The sequence below is a fragment of the Cajanus cajan genome, chromosome 3 (genome assembly GCF_000230855.2).
Source record: "Cajanus cajan strain Asha chromosome 3, NIPB_CcT2T_4, whole genome shotgun sequence".
NCBI classification, from domain to species: Eukaryota; Viridiplantae; Streptophyta; class Magnoliopsida; order Fabales; family Fabaceae; genus Cajanus; species Cajanus cajan.
In genome coordinates, this window is record NC_138519.1 from 48,093,907 (window position 1) to 48,116,669 (window position 22,763).

General features: G+C 36.9%; 2 protein-coding genes across 2 annotated transcripts; one reads left to right on the forward strand and one right to left on the reverse strand.

The window, feature by feature from the left end:
* The first annotated feature begins 13,886 nt into the window (after positions 1-13,886).
* On the forward strand, positions 13,887-16,357 carry LOC109793575 (nuclear intron maturase 3, mitochondrial). The gene has a single exon (XM_020353043.3). The coding sequence runs from the start codon at positions 13,955-13,957 to the stop codon at positions 16,205-16,207; it is 2,253 nt and encodes a 750-aa protein (XP_020208632.2). The 5' UTR covers positions 13,887-13,954; the 3' UTR covers positions 16,208-16,357.
* A 4,747-nt stretch (positions 16,358-21,104) lies between these two features.
* Positions 21,105-22,541, reverse strand: LOC109793574 (serine/threonine-protein phosphatase PP1). The gene is made up of 2 exons (XM_020353042.3): positions 22,184-22,541; positions 21,105-22,051 (listed from the first exon to the last, which is right to left on the reverse strand). The coding sequence occupies exons 1-2, from the start codon at positions 22,350-22,352 to the stop codon at positions 21,324-21,326; spliced, it is 897 nt and encodes a 298-aa protein (XP_020208631.1). The 5' UTR covers positions 22,353-22,541; the 3' UTR covers positions 21,105-21,323.
* Positions 22,542-22,763: the final 222 nt, after the last annotated feature.

Consider the following 22,763-nt stretch of genomic DNA (forward strand, 5'->3'; position numbering starts at 1 on the left):
TGAACACTCACAAGGAGAAGATGGAGGTGTCCTAGAACAGAGTCTAGGTGCACCTAATCTAAGGGCTAACATATCATATCTGATACAAGCGAGAGGGTTGAACTACACAAACCTTAGGTTCAAGAAGAAACACTGAATTCGACAAGACTAAAGGCTAACAATCCATGTCATTGATCAATGCGCATAGATTAATTTCTTGAAAGTAAGAATAAATTTGCATTTTAAGCATTAGCATAGAAGCATCATTGCATAACATGCATATGACCCAAGTGTGCATAAAAGGGTATAAGCTTAGAAACAAAAAAAAAATTGAAAAAAATCCTAATCCATTTCTGCTTTGCATTTTCTTTTGCATTCTTGCATTCTTTGTGTGTGTCTATCCATCACTTGTTGGAGAAATCAAGAGGCCGAAGCACCCGTAAAAAAGATCAACAGCTAGACAGTGCCTTAGGAGCCAAGATCGTGTCAAAAAGCATAGCCCCAACAAGGGCATTCCATACAAGTGGTTTCATATAGCCACAAAAAAAAAACACATCAACAGCAAGACGGGATAGAACCGGAGTCGACCGAATAAGCAAGCCCATAAGCATGAAGAGGCCATCGCACCCTACTCCTCAACTGAATGAAGGATGATCTAAGAGAATGCCGAGACCAGGAATGACTTCCTTACCAAAGCCAGGAGTGGCTTCCAAAATAATACTCATCAATAAAGATTCAGCAAATAACATCGTCATGGGATGGTATCCCTGCACCAATGATGACAACAAAAAATAAAACAGAAAAAGGCAAGCTTCATACATGTTGAAAAAGCCGAAGCATTTAGAAAAATAGCAGAAAAAGGCAAGCTTCAAACATGAAAAAGCCGAAGCTAAACAAATATAAAATTCAGAAAGAAAAAAAAACTTATCAAGCAGATGCCTGGAGAGGCATTACAATACTCACATTGACAAAAATAATACCAAACTCTTACCAACCTACCACAAAAAGGCGCCTGGAGAGGCATCACAATACTTAAGTGGCAGGGGCAACACTGGAATCCCTGCCAGCCATCCACTTCTCTGCCCACCAACACAGGGGCACAACAAACATCTCCTGCCCATCCACCTAGGGGCAGTCTTTCATTCCACAACCATCCATCAACAATCAAACAATCAGTCATCAATGTATCAAAAGGACTCAAGATTGCGCCTGGAGAGGCATCACAATACTCACATGGCAGGGGCAACACTAGAATCCCTGTCAACCATCAACTCATTTGCCCACCATCACAAGGGCACCACCTACCAGTAATCCTCGTCTTCATCAGACATCCTCCCAAAAAAAAAAGGGGGCAATCACATTATTATCATCAGCAGGCAGCCTAGGGAGGCCAGGCATAATAATACTCATCATTTACTCCTTTGCCCACCATCACAAGGGCACCACCTACCAGCAATCCCCGTCTTCATCAGAAGTCCTCCCAAAGAAAAGGGGAATCACGTCATCATCATCAATAGGCAGCCTGGAGAGGCCAGGCATAATAATACTCATCATTTACTCCTTTGCCCACCATCACAAGGGCACCACCTACCAACAATCCTCGTCTTCATCAGACGTCCTCCCATAGAAAAAGGGCAATTGCATCATCAGCATCAACAGGCAGCCTAGAGAGGCTAGGCATAATAATACTCAACATTCAGCAAGCAGCCTAGAGAGGCAGGCATAATAATACTCAACATCAGCAGGCGACCTGGAGAGGCCAGGCATAATAATACTCAGCATCAGCAGGCGGCCTGGAGAGGCCAGGCAAAATAATACTCAACATCAGCAGGCGGCCTGGAGAGGCCAGGCATAATAATACTCAACATCAGCAGGCGGCCTGGAGAGGCAGGCATAATAATACTCACCGTTCAGTAGGAAGCCTAGAGAGGCCAGCCATAATAATACTCACCGTTCAGCAGGCAGCCTGGAGAGGCCAGGCATAGTAATACTCACCGTTTAGTAGGAAGCCTGGAGAGGCCAGCCATAATAATACTCCCTCTTAAACAAGCTACAAATAAAGGGACACATTATCACAAGAGAAACAATGGAGCTTCTACTCGAAGACTGAAGATCAGGTGTATAGTTTGTCAACCTTGTTACCCAATAGAGTACGCAATCAATGTTCAACTGCTCTAAAGGGTGAGGATACAAACAAATACACTTGTCCAAGGGAAGCAACGTAGAAGTATCAACACAGAGACGAGAAGAAGACCCGGACGAAATGTCTACGTCTTTACTTGCCTTTGGAAAAACAACAGCTATTCCAAAGGACAAGTAAAGAGGGGTAGCTGTAGACACCCAATTTCGTCCGGGGGAAAACAAATAACAAGATAGGACATCAGAGGGCCCAAAAGCCTAAATTAACTTTTTTAGTGGTCTGGAACGGGCCGTTCCAAAATTGGAACGGGCCGTTCCCAAGTCTAGAACGGGCCGTTCTCGAATCAGAACGGGCCGTTCCGAGGCTTCTAAAAGACCTAAAAAATGTAGGTTGGAATGGGCCGTTCTAGACCAGAACTGGCCGTTCCAAACCAATCAAAGGGGCTAAATTTTGTACCTCGGAACGTGCCGTTCCCACTTCAAAATGGGTCGTTCTGATTCCCTGGAACGGGCCGTTCTAATTTCAGAACCGGCCGTTCTAGGGTACAAAAATGCTACATAACGTTCGGATTCGGAACGGGTCGTTCCGAATCCGGAACGGGCCGTTCCGGCCCACGTCTGATGCCTATAAATAAGAAATCTCGGGCACAGTTCAAGGGACCTCCAAAATTTCGTCCAAAGCTCCTTAGAGCTTGAAATTTCTCTCTCTCTCTCCTATTGTATTTCTTGAGTTTTGTGAGGCTTATTGTAGTGTGAAAGGTTGCCACAAAGCACCTAAAACCTCCATAGTTGAAGATCCAATAAAGCTTGTTACGAGGTATTACTCATCAATCTCTTGTTTTATCTTTCTCTTCTTTTATTTTATATATTACTATAATAAACACAATTATGTAGATGTCTTAGGGGTTCACCGTGTAATTTAATTTTCATGTAAATAATCATTAATAAAGGGGATTAAATATTTAAACTATTAATTCTTATTACGTTATCTTCATCATAGGGTACCGATTTAGGGCATTGTAGGGGTGCTTAATACCTTCCCTACACATAACCGACCCCCGAACCCAATTCTGGTTATCAAGGCCATTATTGGACTTTTAAAAATCTTTTCTTTTTCTAATGTTTTGAGTAAAACATTGGTGGCGACTCCGTGAACTTATTTTCAAAATCATTGATTAAGGATTAGTCTGGCATCCGGGCATTCCTTAATTGATGAGATTTTCAAAAGGATGTCTAAACCATAGGTCGCAAAATCAGAAATTTTCGGGTTGCGACACACATGGAAATAGAAGGGTAAGCTAGGGTTCAAAAATCAATCATATTCATAGAGTCGCACCATACACTCTATCCAATACTACTCATGCATAAAATACAATCCACCAATCATGAAGTCAAACACCACACTTCATCATATTAATAATCATGCAATAAATGCATCTCATGACAGATATCAATGTCAATCATCTAATGCGTCGTCACGCATACACCTAGGAAACCCCCTTGTACGTTTGCCTTGCAAAAAGCAATTTCACAGAGATCTTTTTTCAACAAAAAAAATAAATAACAATCAAGTGCCTAAAGTGTACAACTATATGATGCTTGAAAACATAAATGGCAAGAAAACATAAATTGCTTGAAAACTTAAATTGCTGAAAACATAAATTGCTTAAAACATAAATTGCTTGAAAAATTAAAGACAAGAAAACATAAACTAGACGTGGAAAGAAATTAAACCTATGTGAGAGCTTGAGAGGTACCCAAGACCTTCAAGAACCCTTTCAAAAGTACTAAACGAAAATTACTATTAGAACACTTAAGGAGAGATGGAGATACACCAAAGGCACTCCAAGACACTCCCTAATAAAGGCCTTGTAAAAAAATGAGAATTAAAAAAATACCAGAAAAATGAAATGCAAATTTACACCAAATGAAATGCAAATTCACACTTAAATGAAATGTAAATTCACACCAAATGAAATATAAATTCACAATCAAATGAAATTAGTGGCTGCACTTAATTTCAAAGAAAACAAAATTAGCCACTAATTAGAGACAAATTTTAGAGACGGATTTTGTAAGGAAAATAGGTTTTAGAAACAAAATTTTCCGTCACTAAAAATTAGTCTCTAAATATTCACAAAATTTTCAAAAATCTTGCTTCTTCTTTTTCCAATTCAGCCACCAAGATTGCAGCCCTCACAATGTGTTTCACTCCTCTTGATGGAATCATGCTTAGGAAGGCAAGAGGTGACAACCTAAAAGATCCAAGAGGAGTGGGCTAGGCATGGAGGTTTGGGCCAGTCAAGGCCCAATGGGCCCGATGGGCTTGGAAGGCCCAAGTTGAACTTCTCATGGGCCTCTCTTTTTATATCCATTCTTCTTGTGTTTTGTTATTATAGTTTCCATATATTTTGGTCTTGTATTTTGGACCACATAGAATAGGATTTTTGGCTTTAGTCTTATTGGGCCTAGTTTTGGGCTTCATGGGCCTTTGGGCTTTTGTTACCCAATATTGGGCTCATTTTCATTCTTGTAATTTTTCCTATTCATTGTATTTCATTGACCATTGTATTTAGGTTATTAGTATAGGATTTAAGGAGGAATACTTGTTTAAGAGGATTAGGCAAAACTAGGTTTAATTTAGCTTACATTTAAGTTGTATTTTGAGTCACAAGGTTGGCGCCACCTGATGGCAAACTCTAGGAGAAGGGATTGGTGTCTTCTCCTCGGATTCACCAAAGCTTGGATCTCTTCAAGAAGACTTGAAATCGAAGCAAAGAACACTTAAGAAGAAGAAGGATTCTTGGATGGAAATAGGTCTAAGCCTTGGATGGAAGCATCCAAGCTTAAGGTTCAAGGGGGGATGCATTTAGGGTTCATTTAGGGTGCATTTGGACACCAAAATTTCGGCCAAATGCTCCCAAGAAACCCTAGATGCCTTTCTTTCCCTATAAGTACTCTAGGTAACCCACCTTGTAGCCACTTTGGAAATTAATGAATTTGAGTGAGCCTTTGTGCCTCTTCATTCCTTCCTTAGTCCCCTAGGAACTCCATGGCCCCCTATCCTCTCCTCTCTACCTAGAGTGAGCTTGGTTCTTCCTTGGTTGGCCTTCATCATCCTAAGTGAAGTGAGCTAGCCTAAAGGAGCTACACCACCAAACACCATCCATTTCTCTCCTTCATTTTGTGCGTCACCCTTCACCTTCCCAAACACCAAATCCTCCACTTCCATACCCTTGAAGAGATCATCCTTCACATCATATCAACCTTGGAGAAGAGAAGGAATCAACCACTAACTCTCATGGAGAAGTTGGTTCCATCATGTGGTATCAAGAGCCATGGTTGTCTTCAAGGGTAACTTGTCTCTTCTCTTTTGTGTCTTCTAAATGTTTCTTGCCATGTCTATGTCTTCTCATATGTCTTGATGTTATCCTCTAAAATATTGCTTAAAATTTTGTCTTCTTGTTGAGTGGTTCATTGTTGGTTCATGAGTCTTCCTTTGTTGTGCTCTAGGTTTCCTTTAAAATAGGTTCTTGTGTGCTTTTCTCCATTTTCACCTTTGCTGGAAAATTTTGTCAAGAACATGATGAACACTTTATGAACCCCATTTTAATCTTTATTTGTCCAAGTTTTGTCTCAAGTTTGTGTTTCTCTCACTTTTTCACCCAAATACCAAGTATATGCATGATACCTTCACTTGATGCATGTAATATGGAAATGAATGATGCATGTTTCCTCTCCTAAGTGGCTGGCCAAACATTTTGCATGTTCTTAGAGGTCATTCATGTATGTTATTTAGTTCATGACATGTTCTAAAAGTTTGTTGAATTCCATGTGAATTTGTCTCCTATACATGCATGGTTAGCCACCCCTACATGCTCATCATCACATGATTGTCCCTTGTCCTTTGTATGACAACCAAGTAAGTAGTGTTTTGTTGCTGAAAAATCTGCCAAGAATGTGTGTTTGTTTGCTGAAAAAAGCTGCACCAAATTAGTACATAGTACAAGGCACATTCCACCTTACAAAAGTTGCTTTTTGCATGCCACTTGTCCTTTTTGTCTCCTACTTTTTTGTGCTACTTTTAATTCACCCACAAGTGTAAAAACCAAGCAACATAACAAGGTTAAAATTCAAAAAAAACTGACCAAGGGGCTGCACCAAAATCTGGCTGGAAAAATACAAGAGAAAAAAAAAATTCAAAAGGAAATTGTTGCTAGACTTGTGGACAATTACCATTTTACCCTTGCACAATTGGAGTGGACTTGGACCATTTTTTGTACCCATATTTGGACCCATTTTATGACAAAAACTGTGGCTGGACATTAAGGAAAGGACCTTACACTAATTGATTTCATTTAAGGACAAGGAACATTAAACACTTAATTCTATTCTAGAACCCTTCTAGGATTTTCCTTTGAGTGCTTGCCTTCTTAAATGTGCCTTAATTTTTTGCTTGTCTTTCTTGGAATTCCTTGTGTTTTGTCTCATCAATATTCCTCTTGAGTTTAGCCTTCCTAATTGAGCATTTTTAGTTTTTATTTCTTGGCCTCCTTTCTTGCTCTTGGTTGGTTTGTTTCACTTGGTGTAGATGAAGCCTACTTCCACACTTCCATGCAATTTTGGGGAAGATTGAGTTGGAGGAGTTGGCCATGAGATCCAAAGAGCTTTGGGAGGGAACCATCACAAACATAGAGTGCCAAACACATCGGGAGGAAACTAACCAAGTTTTCTCATTGTGAAGGGAACACCAAATTGGAGCTTGAAGAATTTTCTTGTTTTGTTTCTTTACTCTTTCTTTTGTGCCAATTTTGTGTTGTTTTGATTGGGCCACTTGTGTCTTGGTCCTTATTCATTCAATTGGGTTGTAAATTGGCCTCTTAAATTAATTAGTTTTTAGGAGTAGTTTCGTTTAGTACTTGTGGAAGTGTCTTGAAAACCCCCAAGGTCACTTCAAGCTTCCACCCTAGGACTTCCGACTAGTATATGCTTTATTGCTTTCCTTTAATTCTCTTAGTTGTTAGCATAATTCCTTAGATTATTGTATGTTCCTTTAGAGGCTTCCAAAGTTGCCTACTAAGGGTCCGAACACACACTCACTCTTGTGCTAAAATTGTTTTTGTGAGAAAAGTGAAAAGGGGCTTAGTGATTTCTACTTGAAAAGGCTTGGTTTTTAAGAGACTCTTTGTAGTCCACCTCCCTTGATAGTTCACTTTGTGCACTTAGGCCTCCTATCACTACTCTTGCACTCAAAAGCTTTTGTGAAAACCTTTTATCACTCACTCTTTGTGAAAATATTTTCAAGAACCTCTTTGTGAAAACCTTTCTTGATCAAAGATGAGTGATCATTCAAGTGTAAGGGGTCAAAATACTCATAGTATTAGACATAGTCTTAGGGATGAAGTTAGAGAACTTAGGGAATACATAAAAAGAAAAGAAGAAGAAAATGAAAAAAGAGAGGAAGAATATAAGAGAAAAGAGAGAGAAAATGAGAAAAATAATAAGGAAATAAAAGAGATGCTAGCAAAGCTAGTCATGGGGGGAGGAGTTGGAGGACCCAACCCAAGGGTTTCCCCAACTAGGCCTCAAAGAGGCCATGGGGTGAGAACTCCTAGGAGTGAAAATGAGGGTAGTCAACACCCTACAAACCCTCCAAGTGATAGCCATTATAGTAGTCATCACAATGATGACTACTATCAAAGGCCACCAAGAACACAAAGACCAAGGGAGTCTTCCAATAAGGAACCCAATATTACTCTTCCCTCATTTCATGGCAAAGACAATGTTGAAACGTATTTAGATTGGGAAATGAAAGTTGAACAACTTTTTTCTTGCCATGGAGTAAGTGAAGAGAGAAAGGTTTCTTTGGCAACCCTTAGCTTCCAAGGGCATGCTATGTATTGGTGGACCTCCTTAGAAAAAGAAAGAAGATTGCATCATGATCCCCTAAATACAAAATTGGAATGAACTCCGTAGTGCCTTAAGAAGGAGGCACATTCCCCCATACTATGATCATGAGCTTATGGATAAGCTTCAAAGGTTGAAACAAGGGTCATCTAGTGTGGAGGAATATAGGCAACAAATGGAGTTATTCATGATGAGGGCTGGAATAAGGGAGGAAGAGAGGACCACAATCTCAAGATTTCAAAGTGGTTTAAACCTTGAAATAAGAGACAAAGTTGAACTTTTACCTTATAGAGATTTAAATGAACTTGTTCAACTTTGTTCACGGGTGGAGCATCAACTTAAAAGAAAAACTTTTCGAAAAGACTCCACTCCATCTTATTCCAAGAGTTTCAAGAAGGAGGGCCACTCTTCCTGATGGAATCATGCTTTGGAGTGCAAGAGGTGACATACTCAAAGAACCAAGAGGAGTTGGCTAGACATGAAGGTTTGGGCCAGTCAGGGCCCAATGGGCCTGATGGGCCTGGGAAGGCCCAAGTTGAACTTTTCATGGGCCATATTTTGTTATAGCTATTTTCATATGTTTTGTATACATCATGTTAGTATAGGTATCATATATTTTGGTCTTGTATTTTGGATCACATAGAGTAGCATTTTAGGTTTTAGGCTAGTTGGGCCTAGTTTTGGGCTTCATGGGCCTTTGGGCTTTTGGTACCCAATATTGGGCTCATTTTCATTCTTGTAATTTTTCCTTTCCATTGTAATTGTTTGACCAATGTAATTAGGTCATTAGAATAGGAAAATACAAGGAATACTAAAGTATGCTAATTAGGTTAAATTAGGTTTAATTTGGAAGTCATTTAAGTTACATTTGAGTCACATGTTTAGCACCATGGGTGGCTGAACATGTGCCACTCAAATTAACCCTAAATGACTCTCAAATCACACCTAAATGCACCTTGGTACCTAAATTTTCGGACTTACACATGTGCACCAAAGTTTGAATTCAAAATTCAAATTTGAATTCAAACTTTAGGCGCCATTTTGTGAGGCTTTAGTTTAGGCACCTATGGGTCACAATTCCGTGCATACTTAAGCCATTCTTTCACCTTTTGTATTCACTTTGAACCTTATATGAAATTTGAGAGCCAAGAGCCGAATTTCCTTTTCAAAGTCTTCTTGAGAATTCACCTCAAAAACCTAGGGAGTTCATCTTCTTCCTTCTCTTTGAAGTGAGTCTTCCATTGATCTTTGAGTTTGGATGCTTCCATCCAAGGCTTGAGCCTTCATCCATCCGTGTTCCTTCTTCATTCAAGCTCCATTTCATTCGGTGTTATCTCCTTAAAGAGGATCCGTGGCTAGGAGGAGCTAAGGAGAAGAACATTCATCACTTCTCCCTACTTCTTCCATCACTTCCCTATCTTATCCCAAAGACGAAAAAGAAAAAAAAGAAGAAGAAAAAGAAAATTCATCTTTTAAAGAACCTTCCAAAGAGTCTAAGTCAAGTGAAATCAAGTGCTTTAAGTGTCTTGGAAGAGGACATATTGCTTCTCAATGTCCTACAAAGAAAACCATGGTTTTAAAGGCCCAAGATCACTATAGTAGCCTTGATGAAGCTACTTCATCTTCCTCTAGTAGTGAAGAAGAAGCCATAGAATCCGAGGAAGGGATTTTATCTTGTGAAGGAGACTTACGTTTGGTAAGAAGGCTTCTTAACAATCACTCTAGTGACATTGACCAATCTCAAAGAGAGAACTTGTTTCAAACAAAATGCAAGATTTTAGAAAATACTTGTTCTCTCATTGTAGATAGTGGATCAACTTCCAATTGTTGTAGCACTAGATTGGTTGATAAGTTAGCCTTGACTACAAAACCTCATCCTAAACCTTATAGAATGAAATTGATCAATGAGGAGAGAGGTATTGTAGTTAACCAACAAGCAAGCATACCAATCTCCATTGGCAATTATAAAGAAGAAGTTTTGTGTGACATAGTGCCATTGGAGGTTAGTCATGTCTTGCTTGGGAGGCCATGGCAATTTGACAAACAAACAATCCATGATGGCCTCACAAACAAAATAAGTTTCCAACACTTAGGTAAGAAGTTTTTGTGGTGTCCTCTATCACCCTCTCAAGTGAATGAGGACCAACTCAAACTAAAAGCTAAGAAAGATGAAGAAGAGAAAAGCAAAAACAAAAAGAAAAAGAAAAGAAAAGAAAAGAATTTTCCCTTTGAAGAGAAAGAAGGGCTAGGTTCAAGAGAACCTTAACCCTTGTGCCATCCTCATTCTTTTGGTGCTAAAGAAAGATGGCAATGGAGGATGTGCACCTTTTTTTTTTTTAAAAAAAAAGCTATCATTGAATAAAAGGCACCCAATCCCTAAAATAGATGATTTGGTGAATGAATTGCATGGGGCAATAACTTTTTCAAAAATAGTGATGCCTCTTTGGCTTTCTCCTTCCCCTAGCACTTTCATTCAACAAATTGTGTACCTAAGGATTGCATAGCTAAGTTTTAAGTAGTTTCTTTCCCTAATTGTGGTCTCACATCTCTTGAAGGTACCAATGGAATGATTGAGCTTGAAGATTTGTGGTCAAATCCTTCTCAAGAAGGAGGGGATGATGGAGGACCATCCTTGAAGCATCATATAGGGCCTATCACAAGGTCCATGGCTAGGAGAGTAGAGGAAGATGAAGAACACACCACACCAAAGGCCATGATCATCATGTGTGTGGAATTTTAGCCATCTCCTTAATTTGTTGCTTCCTTTTCCCATTTTGCCCTTGTATTTTGGGGTACATTAGATATTAGGATTTTTATTTTGTATTTTTATTTAGCCTTTGTATTATGGGGCAAAATTAGTCTTAGGATTTATTTTAGGACTTAAACCTTATTTTTAAGGTCAAAAGTCCATTTCTTTCTTTATTTTGACCTAAGGGTACTTTAGTCTTTTAGGAGGGATGAGACCCATTTCATTTGGGATGCATTTAGGGTTCATTTAGGGTGCATTTGGACAACAAACTTTCGGCCAAATGCTCCCAAGAAACCCTAGATGCCTTTCTTTCCCTATAAGTACTCTAGGTAACCCACCTTGTAGCCACTTTGGAAATTAATGAATTTGAGTGAGCCTTTGTGCCTCTTCATTCCTTCCTTAGTCCCCTAGGAACTCCATGGCCCCCTATCCTCTCCTCTCTACCTAGAGTGAGCTTGGGTTTTCCTTGGTTGGCCTTCATCATCCTAAGTGAAGTGAGCTAGCCTAAAGGAGCTACACCACTAAACACCATCCATTTCTCTCCTTCATTTTGTGCATCACCCTTCACCTTCCCAAACACCAAATCCTCCACTTCCATACCCTTGAAGAGATCATCCTTCACATCATATCAACCTTGGAGAAGAGAAGGAATCAACCACTAACTCTCATGGAGAAGTTGGTTCCATCAAGTTGGACCTTGTGAAGACTAGTGGACTTGTCAAGCCCAAGGTATTCTTCACTTGGAATGCCCTATCATAAAGAGAAGGCCTAGTTCTACTTGTGTATATTGTACAGTTTATGTATAGTCTCTTGTATAGGTTATTTTTGCCTTTGTATTTGTGAGGCACTTTACTTGCTTTTTCTAGTGTTTGTATATTGATTTTAAGGTAGGCTACTTGGAGAGTTTAACTCCATTTAACCTCCCTAGTTGATACATTCATTTTGTATTTTTTCAGTAGGGAAAAGGGGGTGACATTTAGCAAAGCTAGGGAGTGTGCTTAGAAATTGGGCCTGAGTTGGGCCTAGGCAAAATTTTGCATATTGGACTCATTTTGCTCCTAATTTTTCATAGATTTGATTTAGCTAGGTCTCATCATCATATGATGAACTTAACTAAATCAAATCAAGGATTTTCAAATTAATTCATGGAGCAAATTATGAACCAAGGCCGCCTAGCTCTCTTGTCTTCCTTGGCCGAAATTCTTAGCTACACTTCATGGTTTTTGAAGCTTGCCTTGCAAGCTTCTAAACCTTAGTAGGTTAAGCCTACCTTACCATGGTTCTTAAGTGAACCATGGTCAAGGTTAGCTTCTCCTACAAGCTTGCTAAACCGTGGGAAGTTAAGCTTACCTTACCATGGTTCCTAGTGAACCATGGTTAAGGTTAGCTTCTCCTAGAAGCTACCTCTCCCTATATATTTGTAATTGCCTCTCATGTACTCACTTTTGAACATTTTGAGAATGAAAATCAGATTTTCTCTCTCACTCAAGAGTCTCCAAAACCGTAGGGAATTTTCTCTCTAGGTTTCTAGCAAAGTTCTTCAACCTTTGCTTGGTTCCTCAAGCTTCCTTCACAAGCTTAGGAAGTGGCCGAACCTCCTTCAAGGACTTCTCCTCCATTGAAGCTTCTTCAAAGGAGATTTCAGAGTTCTAAAGGTGTCTACCTCAAGAAGCATCACGGTCCTTGCATGGAAGCTTGGTTGAACATCAATCATTCACCAAGTGCTTCCATCAGCCGAACACAGGACTTGAAAAGCCCTAAAAAAACCCCAGCTATTGGGATGCAACTGGCAAGGAGCCGAGTTGACGAAATTCAAAAAATCACACTCGAATTGGGTGAAAGGAAGACAGACGCCTAAATCCCTAAAGAGACACTGATACACGTAAAAGTGGGGAGGATCAGAAGAACTCCCCATGTACACACGCTCACCGGCCTGACAGGGCTCAAGACGGATGGGCTTGGAAATGGAAGGGTCACAGATTCTATGCGATTTCCAAATCGCATTGATCTCCATGATTGACCTAATGACACTTTGGACCTCCCCGACATCACTCTCGAAAGAAAGAAGAAGAATGAGAAGGGAGACAACAGAAAGGAAGTACCTGGTACTCTTCCTCAGAAAATGACCTTAACGATAACTGGGTTACTAGAAACGATGACAAGGGAAGCAAACGGAGAGGAAGAAGGGTCGAATGACAACCGGCGTGCACAGGAAGCCAAGAAAGAAAGAGAATGAAAAAGAGTAAAGTGGATGGGAGGAGGCGCGAGAGAAAGAAAAGGCTTTCCCCAAAATTCAAACGGCCACATCACGTGTCAGCTAGGGAACATAACTGACGACACATTTAATAAGCCCCAATATGATGGGCACAGTCATCATTGCGTAACGATCATGTCCCATTAACGCCCCACCTGCACGTTTCCAAGAACTAGGCGACAGTTATGACACATGGCATCTTGACAGACAGGCGTGCGCAAAGGGTCACGACCCCTTGACGAGCTCGGTCTTAACTCCTCGACCCACGGTCTCCGGAGCTCGGGGGCTAGTATACTATCCGTACCGCTGTGCCGAGCTCCAGCTCAGCATCTCAGCGCGAAGTGACCTCGAACACGCGCTAGGCGACGTCAGCCCGATATCTAAATAGATCATAACCGATCTCAGGCCCAAGGCCCAAGAAAACCCTAATTCACACTAAGATACGTGCATTACTTATACGAGACTAATACTCCCACAAACATTAACTTTAGCATCGGAGTCTTTTTTGCAGGTACCACCCCCATCTTGGAGCATCAAATGTACCAGCGAAAGAGACTTGCCGATCTTACCCAGTGGATCATCTCTACAACAGATCTCCAGTAAGAATAAGTAGTATGTTGCAATCCATTTCCCAACCCGTCAATGACCAAACATAGTTGGGTCAACATTTTCATAATCATGTCAACAACAAATAAATAAAGTTAGACATAAATTCATTGCTGTAACTAATTTAAAGAAAAATGTATTTATATAAAAATTAAAACATACTATTTCTAACTAAAGAAATTAAAAAAAAAATTATATAATGATGTTAAGAAGGCAATTAAACATTTTATTTATTTATTACGGGTTCTAAAGACTTGGGTTAGCTCTTGGGATTCAGTCTCTGAAGCCTCAAAGAGAAAATTTGGCCTTCTCTGTTTTCCATGGTCGCATCTTTGCACATCAGAAGAATCATCACATTCACACGAGGATTCCCCTTCTCTCATCACTCTTCTTCTCCCAAACATCAATCAACACAACCACTCCAACCTCTCACTAAACCCCAGCTGAAGACCCTCGTTCTCAACCACTACACCCATGGCCACTTCACCGACCTCATTCAAAACGTCGTCGCTTCACCCCCCGTCCTCTTCACCGCATGCCAAAACCTCGCCGCCGCCCCCTTTCGCCCCGCCTCCGTCTCGGACCGCTTCAGCGTGGAGGCCACCGCTCTGGAGCTCCGAGAGAACCGGTTTGACGCCGCCGCATGCTGCGTCACACTCACCAAAAGCGCCTCCTCATCTTTGGTTCTGCCCAATCTGAAGCTGAAGGTGGTGGTCGAGGCCATCCGGATGGTGTTGGAAGTCGTGTACGACGAACGCTTCGTCACGTTTTGCTACGGCGGCCGTGTTGGAATGGGACGACACACCGCCGTACGCTACTTGAAAAACTCCGTCCAGAACCCTACTTGGTGGTTCACCGTGCGCTTCAAGCCTCACAGGTTCGAACATTTCCATGTGGACAAGTTGTGTTCTTTTATTGAACGCAAGGTTAAAGATGTCGTTTTGATTGATTTGATAAAGACCTTGTTTCAATGTAAGGCTTTGGTCATTGAATTGGGTGGTGATTGGCTGGGAAGGGGTTTTCCTCAGGAATGTGGCTTGTGCTCCATTTTGCTGAATGTTTACTTTGATGGGTTTGATAAAGAGATTCAAGACATGCGGCTTCGGGAGGATCGAGAGAATCGGGTATTGGATCCAAAGATTTTGGATTCTGATTCTCATGTATTTTACAAGCCCGTGAAGGTGTATGCAGTGAGGTACTTGGATGAGATACTTCTTGTGACATCTGGGTCGAAGATGTTGGCTATGGAGTTGAGGACGGGAGTTGTGAAGAGTTTGGAACTTGGTTTGGGTTTGCGTGTTGATAAAGTGAATACTGCCATTCATAGCGCCGTGGCGGAGAAGATTGAGTTTCTTGGGATGGAATTGCAGGCTGTTCCGCCTTCGGTTTTGCGCCCGCCCATGTCGGAGAAAGCAATCAGGGCGCGGAAGAAGTACCTCAGGCAGAAGGCGGTTAGGGCTCTTGAATTGAGAAATGCTAGAGCAAGGAACAGAAGGAAATTGGGCTTGAAGATATTTAGTCATGTCTATAAAAAGATAAAGCAAAGTGAAGGATTTAAATTTGACTGTAGTATTGAAAAAGAGGTCCGAGAAATCTTTAGATCTTGGGCAGATGAAGTAGTACAAGAGTTCTTGGGGAGCATAGATGAGTGTCAAGAATGGCATCGAAGCCTATCAGCTGGTGATTTCCTTCAGTTGAGACACATTAGAAATCAGTTACCACCCGAGCTTGTTGATGCCTATGATAGGTTTCAAGAGCAGGTAGATAAACATTTGAATCCTATGAAAGCTAGGAAGGTAATAGAGGAAGAAGAAAGAAGAGTGAAGGAAGAAGAGGAACAAAATTATGCGAAAGGAACGGTTGAGGATTTGACAAGGCTATGTATGAAAGTTGAGGCACCAGAAATACTCATAAGAAAGGCTGTGAAGTTGGTTGGGTTTACAAATCATATGGGTCGTCCAAGGCCAATTGAATTTCTTGTTGCACTTGAGGATGCCCATATTATCGAGTGGTATGCTGGTATAGCAAGAAGGTGGCTTGATTTCTTCTGCTGTACCCACAACTTCAAGACAGTCAAAACTATTGTAACTTATCATTTGAGGTTCTCCTGTATCTTGACATTAGCAGAGAAGCATGAATCCACCAAGCGTGAAGTTATAAAGTATTTCAGCAAAGATTTGAAAGTCTATGATATAAATGGAAATCACGAAGTACATTTTCCTACAGAAAGAGAGGTTAAGATGATGGGAGATGGAAATCTTTCTGATCCAAAACCAGTAGATGGGGCTTTATCTTTGGCTGTTGTAAGGTTGGCATCCGATGAGCCTCCATCACATTGCATTGCCCATTTCTGTGACAAGACAACAACAGTCTTTTATCGGGTCCATTTGCTGCAAAACAGATTGAATGTGAACCCATTGCAGAAAGAAAAATGGGTGCAAGGGATGGGTGTAATTCATGAAAGCCTAAATCGTAAGTGCCTCCCTCTCTGTACTGATCATCTGAATGATTTGTACATGGGGAGAATCACACTTCAAGACATTGACTGTTCTTCTTGTGTTGATGTGGACTGACTTTTGTTGCTAACACATTTTTACTTTGCTTGGAACTATGAATCAACGATGAGAGTCCTTTATACTTCCTTGAATTTTGGAAAACGACAGCATGTTTATTGTTTGTCCTTTGTTATTCTTGTTCAATTTATTTATCCCCTTATCTGATTACATGGTTGGATTGACTTGAGTGTGAAATTGAGCTTTTAGACATAATGATGGTTTTTTTGGTTTTAGCTTTGTTTTTTGTGTTTTTAGCTTGTGCCTTTGTAGCAAGCAGTTCTTGTTGTGAAGAGAATTGGTTCGAGCATTTGTGTTTAGAGGAGGAGACGGGTCTGTCATAGGTGTTGCAGCTGGATTGGTGGAAGGAACTGTAATGATGGTTGGTGTATCTAAAGGTATGAGGGCTGGTGTAGGTTGGGTTCGATTTAAGGGGAACACTGAGGTTGGTGAATTGTTTGTCTCGTAGAGTTCTGAGGTGTACTTTTTTTGAAAAAACAATATTTTCAACTTGGCATGATTTTTTTGGGGTGAAATTTTGCAAGATTTATCTGGGTTAAGCACTTTACTGCCCATGTAATTTAATATTCTTGTGTACTCTCTAACGGCTTTTCAAGATTTATCCAATGGGCTGCTTATCCTGTTCCGAGTGATATGGGTCATTTTCGTGTTAGTAAATCATTATTAATCATTTATACCGTCAGTGTAAAGTTTTTTTACATTGGAAACCAATTATATCTCTTAATTATCTCATGTTACTATAAACACATTTACTTTTAACAGTGACATAACACAATTAAATGATATATACTGGCAGTATATAGGTGATTAACTCAATCATTATTGCGTCTACTTTCTACTTCTAGATTGCAACATGATAGCATTAAATATTAAATATTATTACCAAGAAAGCATATTAAGACTGATTTTGCTGTATGACTGCACCAGATTTCAAACCTGTATTTTGGGACACGAAAGCTCTATTAAAGAAATTGAATTCAACTGGGGAGTTTGGTGCTTGTTATTACAGTGATGAGTGCGTATGATTAAATATCATCAGACATGTAATGCCCTTCATCCTTCATCATCCATGATTAAATAACTGTCTATTCTTAATTTTACTTTCTAGGCTTGCTTCATTCTTTAACTTCTCTCTCTACTGGCTACCCTTTAACCTCTATTTTCTTGAGCTTCATTTCTTTTAATTTCTGATTAGTTGTCTTTTGATGCATCTCATACCCGTCTCCTGTCAACAAATGTAGCCTATTAGAAAGTTGGGCCTTTGTTAGCAGTAACACTAATTTATTGAGTGTGAAGCAATATCGGGAACACGTGTTGGTCCTAGCATTTCAAAAATTGGTTTTCAATCAGTTTCTGCGGCAAATTTTCTATATTATGAACTTATAATATTTTTCACTTATTTTCTTAAAAAATGGCCGATGCCGTCTTAGTCTATTTTTTATTTAATTTGATCATTTTATTATTAAAAAACTTTAACTTGATCTTCTCTTTAAAAAAAAATGCAATATTATCATTTTATTCTAACCTAAATTAACAATGTTAAATATTTATGCATATAACATGTGACACCATAAAAAAAGTGACACATATATCTACGCGTAGAAGAAACAAAGTTGAGTCAATAAAGGAAAAAGAAGATAAAGAAATTATTAGCAGTAAAATTTTTATCATATATAATTAAAATTTGAAATAAATATTATATTTGAATATATAAGTTATTTTTAAAATTTAAATAAATAAATATTTTAAATATATAATTTATATTTTATATTTATGATAAATAATTTATATTATAACATTATATTATTTTATTTATTGATAATTTATTTTAAAGATATTAAATTTAATTTATAAATAATTATAACATAAAAATCAAAGTAATTTATACATATTAAACACAAATTTTTATCTTACACGAGAGTATTTTTAGAAACTTTTTTTTTCGTAAAGAGGATTTGTAAGATTTTTTTTTAAACTTATCTAATTTAAAATTTATTTATCATTATTATTTATGAATATGATTTTAATATTTTAAAATAAATTATCAATAAATAAAAATAAATTTTTTATTACAATATAAATAATTTATATAAATCTAAAATATAATTTATATGTTTAAAAATATTTATGTATGTTAATTTTAAATAACACATATATATATATATATATTTATTTATACATATATATTTTATAAATTTTGATTATATTATATATAATAAACATACATGTTAAAATACTAGTTAAAGATAATAACAAATGATATGAAAAATTTTAAATTATCACGTGAATTATCATTTTCAAGTAAAACACCCATGCACAAAAAATTTTAAAAAAAAAAATCGTATGATCATGCATTTCTTTTCTTCATACTGATCATATGAATGTGAATTTAGTTACAACATTATTATGATTATATGCTATAAAATGAGACTCATATTTTCAATGATTATATAGTTTAATTAATTAATTATTTTTAAATGTTAAAAATATCAATCTTATATATTATACACAAATTGTTATGTTGCATGAAAATATTTTTATTAGAGAATATGTAGAGACTTTTTTAATTTATTATCTAATTCAATTTTTATTTATTATAATATGAATTAAATTTTAATATTTTAAAATAAATTATAAATAAATAAATGTTTGAATATATTTTTAGTCCTTTAAATTTAAGGTTAATTTATTTTTAGTCCATCAAATTTAAATATGATTTTTTAGTCCTATAATTTCAAAAAAAATATTATTTTAATCCTTATACTAAATTTTTGTTTCAAAATTTATGAAATGTCGCATAAAATCTACATATTAATGTCATTGTTATTAAAAATATCACATTAAACCCAACTGATATTTTGTTAGTAAAAACGTGACATCAAATCCAAGTGATACCGCATAACTTTCTTAATCTATCACTTTGAGATATGTTATTAAAGATTTGAGAGACTAAAATAAATTTTTTGAAAATTATAAGAACTAAAAGTAATGATTTTAAATTTGAAAAACTAAAAAAAATTTAGTCTAAATTTGAAAAACTAAATACATATTTAAGCTATAAATAAGTGTGTTTTCTTTTATCACAATACAAATTATTTATCATAAATCTAAAATATAATTTATATCTTAAAAAATATAATTATAAATTTTTTAAATATAATTTATATATAAATATAATATTTATTTATATGTAATTTATTATAAATTTTAATATATACTAAATATGTTTGTACAATGCATAAATTAAAATATTAATCAAATATAAAGTTAAAAGAATCTTTAAAACTATCTCATAAAAAAATTCTTTAATAAAAATACTCTCATATAAAATAATTGTTCGTATTTATATATAAAATTGGTTTAACCAAAATAAAATATAAGAATAAAATTAACATAAATAAACTAAGTTGGTTTAATTTCTATTGCTTAATAGTATTAAAGGAAAAAATATATTTATTGTTAATATATTAACTCATTGGGTGATATTAATTTATTATTTAAATTATTTAATCATCAGAATATATATATATATATATATATATATATATATATATATATATATATCATGAGAATCTATATGTATATAAAAGATTTGTTATTTCTCTTCTTTTTTTTATAAATTTTTTTAATTATTAATTGCATTAAATATATTATCTTTAAAATATTTTTATTTAATTAATAATTAATTTAGACAAAAAAAATAATAAATATTTAAAATTAATTAGATAAATACTCTCTTTCTTTTTAATATCAGATAATATAATTAAACACAAACATTCCTCTTTCAAAAATATTAATTAATTAAATGAAAAATAAGTAAAAATACTAATTTTAGAAAAATAATTTAAATTATTAATAAATTTAATTATCTTGATAACATTAATTAATTTTTTTAAAATACATAATTTTATTTAAAAAACCTATAATTATAGACTAAAGATGCAATTTATATAAGAAATTTTTCTTTTACAATATAATAATATAATTAATACAATATTATGTAATAATAAATATAAAAAAGAGTTTAAATATTTTAGAGAGAAAAAGAAATTGAGTAACAAGTACCTTAAACACATGAGGGAGAACTTTTTAATTTTAATTTTAACTTTCTTAATTTGCTTATTTGTTATACTGTTTTTCTCTTTCCACTTTTTTTTTGTTTATTTTTTTTTCTCTCTTATCGCTCTGTTTTCTGGACTTTTCCAGCCAATTCTCTTTTCAAAACCCTAAATTCTCATTCCCAAATTATCTTCAACCGTTTCATTGCTTAAATCATCAAAATATATATATATATATATATATATATATATATATATATATATATATATATATATATATATATTTTAAAGATACATACGAGTAATTTTCATACTATTTTTTTTTCCACAATTTTTATTATTATTTCATTTGTGATTATTAAGGAATTAGAAATGCTAATTATTGTTGTTAATTTGCAACTAGACCCGTAAATTTTATTTTTAATATTTTTCTGGGTTTCAATCAAAGTTAGAAGAAAAAAGAAATTATTTAAAGTATTTTAGTTTTTTTTTTCGGTGTTTTGTTTCCTGGGAAAACGCAAAGAAGGGGAAATTTGTTTGAGGCAAATTTTGTTTTGGGGTGACTGATTTGGCTGGTTTCGGAGAGGTTAAAGACACGGTGACACTTGTCACCTTAGCGGTGTAAAAATTGTGAATTTTTTATTTATTAATTACTTCCAAGGTGTACGTCTGGTATCCGCTTGGTACCATTTTGATGCCAGCAAGATTATATAATGATATGGTGGTAATATAGCAGAACAAGCTGGTGGCTGTTTATAGGTTGAAGTGGTTCCCCATTAGCAAAATAAGCGATATTTTTAATCCATAGGTTGATAGTAGCCCACTATAGTTAACTAGTATTAGGCAAACAAATAGTTAAATGTTTCATAATCATAAGTATATGAAAATTCTCTATACAAAAGAACAATAACGACGTCGTCCTCCACAAATGAAATGTATATATAAGGAAGATTAGTTGTGTTGTGCGCAGATAGGGATAGGAGTAGGGATATATATACAGATTTGGAGGTAATGGGGAAAATTTACAAGGTTGGAAGAAATGAAGATATTATATTTATTTATGTGGGTTTGGCTCTCAAGGGTTTGATAATCTGAAAGGAACAGAGCAAAGTTTCGTCGACGCACATGAGGGCACCGGCGTTGTTGAACTCTCCGCAATAGTTGGGCGCTGAGAAGATCGTAACTAGCTGGCGGTCGGCGAAGAATTGGTAGCCATCTTCGACGACCTGGTGGGCCCTGCAAATGAGGTCGAGATCGTGTTTCTTCAAGAACTCGGCCACCTTGTCGGCCCCAAAAGTGTAGGAGACACCCCTGTCGTTCTCGCCCCAGCCTCTGATCTCGGCGTCCGGATCGGCCCAAAGGAGGTCGCACAAGAGGCCCTGGTCCGGCACGTCGATGGGCCTCTCTATGGCCTTGATCTGATTCAGGCTCTCCATGTCAGGGGAAAGCCCACCGTGCATGCAGAGGATTTTGTCATCGATGACCGCTGACACGGGCAAGCAGTTGAAGCAGTCCGTGAATATCTTCCAGAGACGAACGCTGTATCTGCGCTTGCACTCGTCGTAGAAACCGTAGATTCTGTTGATGGAGGCGCACTCGTGGTTTCCTCGGAGTAGGAAAAAGTTTTCTGGGAACTTTATCTTGTAAGCAAGCAGCAGGCTTATTGTTTCCACGCTCTGTTTTCCTCTGTCCACGTAGTCCCCTAGGAATAGGTAATTCGAATCCGGCGGAAACCCTCCGTACTCAAACACTCGCAGCAGGTCCGGGTATTGACCGTGTATGTCTCCTGTAAAATTTCTTTAGATATATTCTAAGACTATGTAAAACGACTCAATTTTCTTCTTTTTTGTTTTGTTTTTCATTTTTAAAGAGATGATAAATTTATTAGTTTTACTAAAATTAAAATCATATGGATTACCGCAAACATTGATTGGAGCCTCCAATTCCAGTAGGTTTGGCTGGCCGAGGAAGATTTCTTTAGCCATGGTGCAGAGGCTGCGAATTTCGGACTCTACCAGTTGAATTCGTTTGCCTCTCGTCTTTCTCGCTTCCAGAAGCCTCTCTATCAAACCATCCAATCCTTCCATTACCCGTTTTTTCTCTGATCTTTTGATCAAAATTAAAACACTGCTTTCTACTATTCTATGATTTCTCTTCCCAAACTCATGCCAAGCGCCCAAAAGTATGGTGTTTTATGGCTTCCCACTCATATACAGGAAACAAATGTTCCAAAAACAACGCAATTTTTAGGATATATTTGGGCACATTTTTGTTTTATCAATTTGACTAGTTTCTATGGCTGAGAAGCTGGGGATCTAACAGTTGACAACGAATGGAAGGGAGGAGAGGCACCCTGCATTCCGAACTAAAATTAGCAAGCAGAAATCAGTTTCACACGCTTATTTTGAACCAAAATGGAATCTCTTAAAATGTTTTAAGACTCTTAAATTTGAAACATTTTGTAGAGGATTGCTACCCTGCACATTTTCATTATATGG

Excerpts from the sequence above, each read along its gene's own strand:
- LOC109793574 (XM_020353042.3), bottom strand. The coding sequence starts at position 22,352 with ATGGAAGGATTGGATGGTTTGATAGAGAGGCTTCTGGAAGCGAGAAAG. Across the intron at positions 22,052-22,183 it reads GGCTCCAATCAATGTTTGCG|GAGACATACACGGTCAATAC; the intron begins GTAATCCATATG and ends GAAATTTTACAG.
- LOC109793575 (XM_020353043.3), top strand. The coding sequence starts at position 13,955 with ATGGTCGCATCTTTGCACATCAGAAGAATCATCACATTCACACGAGGA.